At 39.0% G+C, this 12,934-nt stretch overlaps 1 protein-coding gene across 2 annotated transcripts in view; it reads left to right on the top strand.

Moving 5' to 3' along the window:
- Positions 1-12,934, top strand: part of CSMD3 (CUB and Sushi multiple domains 3) — a 1,215,628-nt gene that overhangs the window by 550,957 nt on the left and 651,737 nt on the right. For both annotated transcript variants that reach the window (XM_073330296.2, XM_073330291.2), the window contains one exon: positions 5,124-5,245. In XM_073330296.2, coding sequence (XP_073186397.1) covers positions 5,124-5,245 — 122 coding nt within the window. The remainder of the gene's footprint in view (positions 1-5,123; positions 5,246-12,934) is intronic.

Raw genomic sequence — 12,934 nt, forward strand, 5'->3', positions numbered from 1 at the left:
AAAATATTAATGAAAAAAATAACACAGCAGTTTAGTGTCCGAAATGTTTGCCAGTGACTGAGAGTATAGATCATGACTCTCCAGCCAGTTGAACATAGATAATTATTTATTCTTTTAGACCCTTATCCTAACAATCTCTGAGTAGCTTGCACTCTCCCCCCCGAACTCTTTTGGGATATTTCAGAAGAGCAAGTCTCCCTTTGGGTGCCAGCCAGTCCTTACTTTGCCATGACATTCTATTCTTGTTTGTAAGCTTCTCTTCATAAGCTTCTCTTCATGGAACTTTTTTTAAGACATGATATACTTCGTTAATGTTTTGTGATGGAAGGAGGCTCTGAAGATCATGTGTCTAATCTCTAAACCCTATAATGGCTATGATTCACTGAAGTAATTATGAGCATGCCTAATTTTCAGTACTTGAATACTTTAATTGATTTCAGTGAACATAGTCTCAAATTTAACATTAGGCACATACTTAAGTTCCTTGTTGAAATGGAGCCAATGTACCTATTTCTCTGAACAAACATATTCCCAGTTGCAGTCTCTTCAGTTACTGTTTTTTGAGAATCCATTTCACATAGTAATTAGTCTGTATATTAAAAATAAAAAAAAATCTCTGATCCTTTCTTAACTTCATTTAATCTCCTATTACTTGTCAGGTGCATTGCCCTCTTAAATAGTTGTGTCATTCCCTTTTTCAATGCCTCTTGGAAAATCTCCCCCTCATAATCTCTTCTTCTAAATGGATATAAACCTACCTTTTCTAATGTTTCCTAATATTTAGGAATACCTCAGTCATTGATATCATTTTTGCTCTCTCTGTACCACATACAATTATTGAATATTCTTCATGAAATAAAGTCTAGGTTAGTCTAGACTCCAAAAATACCCTTTGTACCATGTCCTCAGTGATATCTCCTGAGGTATTGATTTCCCTGCTATATACATCTGTACTCTGTTTGCTTTCCTAACTGAAGCTAGATATGGAACTTTTATGAACAGTTTTCCTCTTCAGTGATGTGCGTCTTCCCCTTGGTATCAAAATGTTTTTTGCTATTTTCAACCCTATTATTCTTTATTTATACAGTAAGACTTAAGAAACTTATCAGCTCATGTTACCTCAATTTTTGTCCAGATCTAGCCTTCCACCTTTTCGGAACTGGTAGATCATACCTATATAATGCCATTTGGCATTGGCATACTTTTCTTGTATATTTATTATCCAGGATATTGGAAATAAGATCAAGTCTAACATAGGTGTAGACTCCAAGGGTGCTCTGGGGATCAAGCACTGACTGAAAATAATAGGGGGTGCCCAGCATCCATGAGGCACCAGTAGATGGCAGTCGCATGTACATGGTGTCCAGTGAAAGCCGAAGGTAAAAAGCACCCACCGGCAAAACCAAAAGTCAGCACCTGCGGAGCCTAACCAGCTGTACAAGTTGGACGGTACAGTCCGGTATGCCATACCAGCAAGATACTTATAGTTGGTACGGTGTACTGGAAAGACAGAGGAGGAGCAGAACATGAGGCCACCGCAGAACCATGCCCACAGCTCCTTTGGTGCGGCTGTACCGCCCCCAGTCGTGCCCCCAGCCCTGTCCTCTGGTGGGGCTGCTGTATAGATGGAGCATGTATACAGCTGCATCGGAGGAGCTGCGGGCTTTGGGCTGCCCAGTGGCCTCACATTCTGCTCCTTTTGCCGCTGCAGTTCCAAAGCCTCCAGCACAGCAGAAGGAGGACAGAGCTGTCACCCCTCTCACGCCACAGGTAGCAGGGGTGGATCATGGGGAGGGGGATAGAGAGAGCGGGGGGGGGTCCTGGACTGGGGTTGGGGTGGGGAGGAGTCACGTGGTGGGTCACATGAGGAGGTCATGTCCCCCCCCCCCCCCCCGTTAGATGCTGCCTATCCCTTTTACCAGTAAGAAATTTATTCCACTTGCACCACTGAGCCTAACACAGAGCATTAATTCTCATCTAATCTATAACTAGAATCCATTGTTAACAGTGAATTTCTTATTTTTTTACTTATTCCCTGCAGTGCTGTAGGAATGAGCACAGAAACATTACAGCAAGTTAATACTTAGGTGAGATGGCTTTTGAAGTATGCCTTAACCTCAGAAGGGTTGTCAGGAAAAGTTTTCATAACAAAAATGTGGGATATCTTAAAAATATTAAGGAAACAAACTGTCTGCATTGTGTTTACTTTCCTTCTGTGTGAATGAGACTTGGCTTGTATATGAATCATTAAAAAAATAAAAGGAATATACTAACTTTGTATATTTTGCAAGAATTTTGTTTTCAATACTACTAAGTGGTAACTGCTCTGCCATCCCTAAAGATAATCACAGCTTTCCGAGTTCTTGCTTTTAGATATTTATTCAGTGGTTTGTATGCTCTATTTTTTGGGGGGTGAGGGAGGAGAATAATATAGATTCAGCTGATAGTTCTACATCAGATCAAGTATATCATAGTTAAAAATCTAACTAAATCTAAAAATCTGGGTTTTTTTCCTATTTGATTTCAGTGGGATTTCAGAATCTGACATATGTCATAGCCTTTTATGTGGTACTGTGTCTAAAACCATCTTAAAGTGAAATTGAATAATGGCTCTACTGCTTTATATTTGCATTCTCAAAAAACTAGGACTCCCATTTTGATGATCCCTTCTTTTTTTTTTTTCTTTGTTTGTCCTCAGCCAAGAATTCTGTGTTGTTCTAATCTGTGATGGTTTTGTCTATTTTATTTTTTGGGAGTCATCTGTGTTTGAAAGGAGCCTACTAGATAAATACAGTTATGAAAGTTGCAGACGAAAAAGATATATTAAATCTTTTACTCCAGATTCTTCAATTTTCTTGCCATGCCACCATATTTTGATATAGATATTCATGACATTTGTATAGATTTAGACATATATGCAACCTATTAAATTACAAGAGAATGTGGAGGTGCAATTGTGTGTGGCATTGGTTAATTAACAAATAAAAACAATGTTTTCATATAGTTATTTTGATTTATAAACTGTTTAAAGCAAAATGCACCTGACCCAGGTTATTGGTGACTTTGACAAAAAATATATATTATATTTATGCAAATTCAGCTGATTTGAAACAGGTGATGCTGAAGGCTTAAATAGATTAACAATATTTTACCATGACTTCCAAGACTCATGTCAAACCCATCACTTTTCCACAAACCTCTAGCTGATATTGAGGAAAAGGAGCTTTGGAGACCATCATTTTTGGTTGTTATAGAAACTACAATAATTTCATGATAATGATTACTTTCTTGTTAAGAACATTGAGCTTGTTATAAAATATCTTCTTCTTTCTTTTCTTTAGCAGTAGTGTTTTCAAAATATTTTCTTTTGCAGAAACATTTTCAAATACTCTGTGTGCAAATATAGCTAAATGAGCCATGCTGGTCACATGAGTCAATTAATCAAAGTGGAGAGAACAATGAAGTTATACTTATAGTTTTTAGATATTATTTCTAAGTTTTAAAGATGGTTCTTGATATAGTAAGTAATCTTTTTGTGTAGATTTGCATAGGAGAACAACAATTGATGTGAATGAAACTTGGAGTGTGTGTTCAATGAATCTATTAACTTGATCTCTTACTCTCTCACATTTGCTGAGTGACATGCATACTGTAGTTAGTTACCACTGGAAATGCAGATGGAAGTTACTGCAGGAAATGTAAACAGGAGTTGGATTCTCTAAGGTTGGAATAAAGAGTAGGTAATGAACAGTGTGTGGACTTATTTAGTATCTTAGTAAACCTAAGTTTCCATTTATGAAAACCTCAGGAAGAGATCTGCATCTTGGAACAAGCTAGCTTTGATTTACTATCTACCCTTGCCCAAATTAGCATGCTTTGTCAAAGTGTAAGCAAATTGTTTGACAGATTCACCTATCTTAGTCAAAATTTAAATCAGTGAAGTGAAATGGTCTGCCAGACTCCAGCATGAACAATTATTTTTCTGCTTCTGCAGCTTGCTCACTACAATGCTACAGGAATCAGCACAGAAACATAACACAAGGCTCAGATATAGCTGAGGTTGCTTGTCAAATGTATTGCTTAACCCAGAAAAAGGTTGGTGAGGAATATTTTCAGCACAGGTATACAAAATGTCAAAAAAAAACAAAACAAAACACAGACACAAAGCCTATATACACTATCCATGAGAGGCTTGGCTTGTATGTTGTTTAGGGTATGCTTATTCACAGTGCAAAATCCTGGCATTATGGCAGCCAGTGACAAAACTCCCAATTGACTTCAACAGGGCCAGGATTTCACACACTAGGTAATATAGCACCTTTCTCCACAAATGGTTCCATTGACTTCAGGGAATATTTGTGGAGTAAAACGCTACTCGTCGTGAATAAGGGTGGCAGAATCTCATCCTAAACAGAGAAGACAAATCAGTTAATGTTTCATATTTTGCTAGAAAACTGTTTTCACTACTACTACTACATCTAAATGTAAGATACCCTGCTCTATCTATAAGTAGTCACAACTGACTTTTTAAAAAAATACATTTACTTAGTAGTTCACATGCTCTGTTCTTTAAAAACTGATATAGCTTACTTCATATAAGGGCAGAATCTACAGAGTCCCTTTGAAAGATCTCATTGTTGCAACCATGAATGTAACTCCAACAGAGATAACAGCAATAGATGTGCTAGCATGAACAAAGGACAACTAATCCTCAAAAACACTCCAGTAGTAACAGTGCGCTTTGTCATTAAGTCTGGTATATGAACACTTCTCTTTACAGGTATTTATTAAAAGTAATGAAATAATGTATTTATCTTTCTCCATTATGCTGCTTTATTTAAAATAAATAGAATGGTTACTTTGTATAATCGTGGTGCACTCTCTTTTAATCACAGCTAGTTTGTTTTGTGTGTTTTCAAGTGCAATATCTTGAACCTTAGAGTGTGTGCATTTTACTTGTGTCCCAGAATAATGCAACACAAATATGATCATCTTATATTGCAATGGGTATATTGTTAACTGGTATTTTAATCCTTTGCATATTTTAATGAGAGAGAATGTTTTATGCATTTGCTGTACATGTTTCATGCAGGAATTATAAGTTAAACATTTTATTTTTGCAGTAAAGACTTGTGGATCTAATCTTCAGGGACCCAGTGGCACCTTCACATCACCCAATTTTCCATTCCAATATGACAGCAATGCTCAGTGTGTTTGGGTCATCACAGCTATAAATCCCAATAAGGTAAGTTTAATACTTAGTGCTACTTTAAACAAAGCAACAGTACAAAAGCATGCACAGACCCTAATATTTATTTTCATATTATTTATTACTAAAGTGCAGTTCGTATTTCTTTGAACATTATTGGATATGTATGGACAAATATTGAAAGAATGATGAATATCTGAGAGTATTTTGCTTTTTGTTTTCCAGTAGATGCAATCTTGTTTTTGATGTAATTCACAGTTTCCACAAAAGTGATACTTAGTAGAAAAAAGTTATATCAAAACAATAAGGGTCCAATTTTGCTGTGACTTACAGTTGGAAGAGTTGTATGACATGAAAGATACTGCTATATGGGTGGTTGGGTTGCAGAATCTGTGATGGCATCGCTGGGGTTCTGACATTTGGTGAGTTTCATTTAACATGGGGAAGTGCAAAAGCTGAATAACTGTATGATTGACTAATTGAACCACTGTACTGAAACACATGCCCAGGTAACCAGTGCCCTAGGTATCAGTAGCTAAATTCTGCTCACATGTACCCCACTGCAAACCTGTTGACATGAATCGATTTGCACTGATGTAATAGAAAAGAAATTGGACATGTATCTCTAAGTGACACTCCGTTGAGGGGCATCTTCTTTTGTGATAGCTATTACAAAGCTGGATGTGCCCCTTAAACCACCTTTATGTTACTTACTGTGCCCCATACCATGGACCCCTCAGCGAATTCTTTGTGGATTTGTGGTTCTGCAGTGCAGAGAGGACAAACCATGGGGGGAGGGGAGGAGGTAAAGCTAGCAGTACATTTGTTACATTTGCTAAACTGCAGGAAATCTTCAGAAAAGATAAGTTAATATGGCCTTATTTTTTTTTATCTGCAAGGAACACTTCACATTGCAGAACCTGGTTTAAAGTGGGTTTCAGGGCACCTGTAGGAACAGAGTCATTTGCAGGATGTTTCCATTAGAGCCATGCTGTTAGATACCTAGGTAAGGGTGTGAAGCTCTGGAGCTGAAAGTAGAGGCACAAGTCTTCTGCATACATGGTTGTGATCTCCAGTGGATCTCCCCAAGATCCTTGGGTGAGATACTTGTTCGTTCCTATGAGAGGAATGCTGATGCAGGTGTAATGGGGTTTGGGCAGGGATATGGTAAAATGGGATCCTACCTTACCCTAAGTTATCTCGGTGGGATGAGAAGCAATAAGTCTCTTACCACCCCAGGGATTACCCGGAGGAACAGGTTGGGCATGGCTCCCTGCCTGTGAGAAAGGATAAGACACTAGCCTAAAAATAGGAAAAAAACTTTTTAGCAAGTTTCAAAATATACTAAGGTACGTCTTCACTACCCACCAGCTCTATGGGTAGTGATTGATCTATCGGGGATCGATTTATCGTGTCTCGTCTAGACGTGATAAATCGATCCCTGAATCGATGCCTGTACTCCACCTCAGCAGGAGGAGTAAGCAGAGTCGACAGGGGAGCTGCCGCAGTCGACTTGCCACTGTGAGGACGGCCAGGTAACTCGAACTAAGATACTTCAACTTCAGCTACGCGAATAGTGTAGCGGAAGTTGTGTATCTTAGTTCGAAACATCCCCCCCACACCCCGTGTAGCCAAGGCCTTAAGCAGTTGAAAGATTTTAATATGTACTAAAGCAATCCTTATACTACTTCCTACACCCAAAGGAAAAGACATATTAAACTATTTACTCTATATGTATGCACATACAAAACCACTTTAAATACTAACAGTCTCTTTTGAGGGGAATCTCTGCTTTGGTTTGATAGTTCCAGAAGTGGGGTGTGATGAAGATAATGTCCCACCCACTGGGTTATGGCTTTATTTGGAGTTACACACAAATTATCACAGCAATGTTTAGATGTTCCTCCCCCCCCCCCCCTTTTTGTGCAAAACCAAAATCTTCCCCTAAACCAGAGAGCCTGGTTCACTAAATGTTGTGCCATGGTAGGCTTTTGAGAATGAAGAAGACCCACCTCCCAAGGGAGTGAACGCACCAGATGAGTACTCACTGGGGGGGAGTGGTCCCCTTCCCTCTCCCACCCGGTAGTCAAGGGTCTAATGAAAAGGAAAGAAAAAGAGACAAGGAAAAAACCCACCCTCTTTTGAACTCTGGATTCCCCTGCCTGTTGTGACGTGTGGCTGCCTTTGTCCAGGGCTGTGCACATCTCACCAGGTCTTTGCCTCAGGATGGGACTGGAAAAACCTCCGTAGAGCTGGCTGCAGTTACCTCTCAGGCATCATCACTTCTCCCTGGACTCAGGGTCTGCTAGGAACTTCCTATCTCTGGTACTAATTATAGTTCCCTGTGAGTGTGTGGATCATGTTGCTCTCCTTGTCAGTACCCAGCCTGGGCCGGGAAAGCTAATGATCCAACCAGTGGACCACTTCAATAATGAATCCTGGTCATGTGGTCATTTTGCACATATGCTAAGAAGAAGACAGCTCCCTGCACAGCTAGTCTCAGGGGAGGATAGTGGTCTCCCATACCTTGGCCCCTCCCTGCTGGTTCACTTCATCCCCTTCACTGGGGTCTCTGTGACTGTCTCTCGGTCCCTTACAGTGTCTCTGATCCCCAGGTTGCTCCTTACAGTCCCTGCTTGTCTCTAGTAGTGCTGTTCTCTCCCCTCCATGGGGCCCTGCCTGGCTGGATCTGTCATCTTGTTCATGGTGGGTTCCCGCTCTCCCCATTGACCGTCGCCCCACTTGCTGGCTCTCTTGGCCCCGCCACTGTGTCAGTACACAGCTCTCTCTGGCCTCCCATGCTGCTTTGCTTGTCCTGGGTTCAGGCCTCAGCTTCCTCAGATTGAGTATAATCTTCAAAAGCTCACAAAGCTTTTTCACTCAAACATTCTAAAACATTTCTCCTTAATAAAGACTATTTTCCTGCCAAATTTCAGCTTCTTCCTCTGAGCTATTTTGACATTAGAGCCGGTTTAAAAAAGAAAAAGTGGATAAATGTTTTATGTTTTGAGACTGTGTATTACTTCTCCCCCCCCACCCCCACCCCCACCTCATCACACTCCCACGTCCTTATACTTTTGATCCCAACTCTATGAAAAATCACCTTTAAAAGTGTCAAGGTTCCTTCCCCACTCTGAACTCTAGGGTACAGATGTGGGGACCTGCATGAAAACCTCCTAAGCTTACTTTTACCAGCTTAGGTTAAAACTTCCCCAAGGTACAAATTAATTTTACCCTTTGCCCTTGGATTTCCACTGCCACCATCAAACTTTATCTGGGTTCCTGAAAAAACGGAGTTTGGACACGTCTTTCCCCCCAAAATCCTCCCAACCCTTGCACCCCGCTTGCTGGGGAAGGTTTGGTAAAAATCCTCACCAATTTGCATAGGTGACCACAGACCCAAACCCTTGGATCTTAGAACAATGAAAAAGCATTCAGTTTCCTTACAAGAAGACTTTTAATAGAAGTAAAAAGAAAAGAATCACCTCTGTAAAATCAGGATGGTGAATACCTTACAGGGTAATTAGATTCAAAACATAGAGAATCCCTCTAGGCAAAACCTTAAGTTACAAAAAAGACACACAGACAGGAATATTCATTCTATTCAGCACAGCTATTTTCTCAGCCGTTTAAAGAAATCATCATCTAACACATACCTAGCTAGATTACTTACTAAGTTTTAAGACTCCATTCCTGTTCTGTCTCTGGCAAAAGCAGCATACAGACAGACACAGACCCTTTGTTTTTCTCCCTCCTCCCAGCTTTTGAAAGTATCTTGTCTCCTCATTGGTCATTTTGGTCAGGAGCCAGCGAGGTTACCTTTAGCTTCTTAACCCTTCACAGGTGAGAGGATTTTTCCTCTGGCCAGGAGAGATTTTAAAGGGGTTTACCCTTCCCTTTATATTTATGACAAAAAGAGATTAAGTTTAGGAAATTCCAAACCAAAAGGTGAAAGTCAGATTTTAGTGTCTGAGAATACATTCTTATAATGGAAACTGTTCTATGGTTTTAACTATAGCAGTCACTGCCATTACTGCTGTAGGCCTAGATTCAGCAAAATGTGCATGTGCTTAACTTTAAACATATTGGTAATCCTACTCTTGTTCAGCAAAACCATTAAGCAAATGCTTAAGTCTCATTAACTTCAATAAGACTTAATATGCTTAAAGATAAAGACATGCTTTAGTGTTTTTGTAAATAGGAGTAGGGTTACTCATGCTTAAATTAAGTATGTATTGAAGTGCTTTGGTGAACCAGAGCAGTGATCTGGAATAACTGTTTCACATCATTGGTATATGTGATACGTCTGGAATATCAGTGTCCTGGGCAAACTCTTTATTAAGCAACATATTGGTAACCGTTATGACCTTAATTATACAATATGATCTGTAAGTGAGTACTCCTACATTTGTGTAGAATCCCAGTAAAGTCAGTTGGATTCCATATGGGCGCAGACTGTGCTACATTAGCAGATCCCAGGGTAGGATGAGGGACAATAGCTATAAAACCTGTTTATACTGGTGTCTGACTTGGTCTGAAAACATTGCCCTTTGCAAATCTGACTGCAGGCATTCAACTTTGTTCTAATTTAAACTAGCTGATACATAATACTATTCTGTGTAAACCACACTACCTCTGACTGGTTTTTAATATCTTAAAGTTAATCAGGGTTTGGATTGATCAGTGCTTTGACTGGAGGGGAAGAAACATTTACTCATTGGTAAGTACTATAGAGACAATCCAGGAGATTGTATTGAAGACTGTGCCAAGGTCAAGGAAAATGAGGAAGGAGGAACTATCAGCAGTAGAAAGAAGAGGTTATTAAAACTTACATACATAGTGGTTTTCATTCTCTGCCAAAAAAGGAAATTCAGTGTTATTTTTGTTGGGAATAATGTTGTGAGAGCAGTGAATCAGTAGAAGAATGCATTTTAGCACTTTACTGAGAGAGAAAAAATCCAGTGGTTAGTAATATTCATCATGGTCATTGATTTTATTTTTAAAATTCTTTGTTGAAAAGAATACACACAGAGTATCACAGTAATGATGGGGACTGTGGTACATTTCAGAGAGTTGGAAAGCTTAAAAAATGATTCAGTCTCTGCTTTTACTTAATTATGAATATTTGTATTGTGGTAGCACCTAGGGGCTCTGATTAGGTACTGTTCAGACACATAATAAAAAGACAGTCCCTGCACGACACACACTGCGTCCAGGGTGAAGATAGTGTCCTAATATCATTCAGCCCCTTAAAAAAAGTCCAGAGGTACATGGGGAGGAAATCTGTCTGCTTGTCACATAATTAATTTTGTCCACTTATTTCTTTGACCAGTTTTTATAAGTGCAGATTTCTAGCCCTATAATGGATATAGAAAAATCTCGGTGTCCCAGCATCCAGCCTATTAATTATATATTACGGCTGCAGTAATATTTCTTTAAAAATCAAGGATGCTTATGGCAGTGCTTGGTTGTCTGCTCGAAGATGATCATTGAAGTTATTTTGAAATGTAGTTTTGGGGGTTTGTTTAATTGATAATATTCTTAATTTTAAAAAAAACTGAAACAGTGTTGTATCAGAATCACAAATTAGTCTTATCTAGCTACAACTTTTTGGACAATTGTTCAATTTGAGATTTCTAGGAGTGCAGAGTTAAAGATAATGAGGGAACAAATCTGAAGAAATGGGTGATAGATGAAGAACAGCACAAGTGACCTTAGACTGTTACATGCTGCCCAGGAGTATAAGTGCAGCCTGTGTGTGGTTATCAGTGTGACAGGTAACAGGTGCTTGCTAGAGGAGTCAAAAAAAATTGAGGAAACTGCCACGGAGTGGAGTTACAGGAAAGAAGATGAGTGAGTGAGCCTGGGGCAGTTTTATTATATATACCAGTTTCTGTGTGGCATGTACTGGAGGGTTACCATTTATTAAGCTAATCCTGGCAGAATCACTGATTTTACCACCTATCCAATTCTGAAATGCTTTTCCTGAGTTCCACTAATGTAGCCATATTGTCCTGGATGTAACAGATAATAATACTTGCCCCGCAAGAATGCTAAGAGGCTTAATTTATTAATGTTTATAAAGCTCTTTGAGATCTTCAGATGCTGTAAAAATGTGATTACTACTACTAACAATATATAATAAAATAATTTATTTATTATAATGCTAATATGACTTTAATAGTTGATATATTTTGGCTCCAAGTAGCTCTCAGATGACACTAGAAAGTGAGGTCAAGTTTCTAATTAAATCCAGGGTTATAATTAGGACTAGATCATCATCATCATGCTGATTAATTGAACTGCACAAAATGAATGAGAGAAATAAGCCCTCTCCACCTTTTGAGGGCCACAGAATAGCATAGCTCTATGCACAGTTAAGGTAATACTCAACGTGATTAAGGGTGAGAGAATCTGATTTACAGGGGGCATCTTTGCCATGGTGTTTAAATTCACATTAAACAAAATGAGAAATTTGTAAGAATAGCGTGATCTTTTCCTCCCTTATAAAAGACAGAAATAAAAGCAGTAATAGAAAGGGAAATAAAGGTTCCTTTTTTCAAAGTATCCTTTAGACAGCTGTGATGAGGTGCCCAATGTTTATACAATTTTACACTAAGTCCACCAAGGCCTCAAGTACTAATTGATCTTTTGATGTTTTAGGACCTCTTTTGTTTCATCAGTTGTTATTAGATCATTCAAAAATATTCTGAGGCAAATTGAATAGACTTAGGAGCTAAAAAAGGAAAATTTAGCCCTGGTGTAAATGGGCACAAGTTCACTGACTTCATTCTTATGCCTGGGTTGAATTGGGTTCTAAGGATCTGTTTCTCTCCTGACTAGCTTCAATGAGGTATGCACCGGAGTTGTAGCCATGCCAGTCTCAGGATATTAGAGAGACAAGGTGAATGAGGTAATATCTTTTATTTGACCAACATCTGATGATGAGAGAGAAAGAAACTTTTGAGCCACACAAAGCTGAGTAAGCACTCTCTCTCACCAAAAGAAGTTGGTCCAATATAAGATATTACCTCACCCACCTGTCTCTCTAGCTTCAGTGATAACAGTTCCTTGTCAACACAACACAGATTTGAGAAATATCTTCGGTTCCAGTAAGCCAGCTGCCTCCAGACTTTTTTACTGCATTACAGTTGGCCCCTCTATCCACATTGTTAACCAAATGCACCAGTCATTTCCAACCATTATTTACAGTGGAGTAGAACCATACCTTTTGATAATATAAGACCACTACAGGACCATTATGCAAAAAGGAATTAAAGGCTGTGAGAACAGCACATAATTTCTTTTGGGCTGCATTGTCAATACCACTTCTGGCCTGATCTCAAGTCTCTTAATATCAGTTTCTAATGAAAAGTGATTTCTTACAAAATCTTCTGTCTTAGCAGCAGTGTAAGAGATCATACATACTTATTGTTCAGCCAGAGATGGCAATGACTTTAATATCAGATTATATGGTTTGAGAGGTAGAGGTGGAGAAATTAAATAAAAATCAATTATAAGGAAGGACCATGTGGATGGGAGTCAATGTTAAGTCTTATTGATCTGGGTACACAGGAGCAAAGATATAAGCTTCACGAATATCTGGTGCATTGTTGCTGTACAGATTTTTGCATTAGCATTCTCACCTGGAATCTGCTCTGGGCAGCTTATCTGTTCCATTATTAAGAATATAATTAAAGTCACCCCTAGAAAAATCTGAGGTGA

Source organism: Lepidochelys kempii, chromosome 2 (assembly GCF_965140285.1).
Source record: "Lepidochelys kempii isolate rLepKem1 chromosome 2, rLepKem1.hap1, whole genome shotgun sequence".
Taxonomy (NCBI): Eukaryota; Metazoa; Chordata; order Testudines; family Cheloniidae; genus Lepidochelys; species Lepidochelys kempii.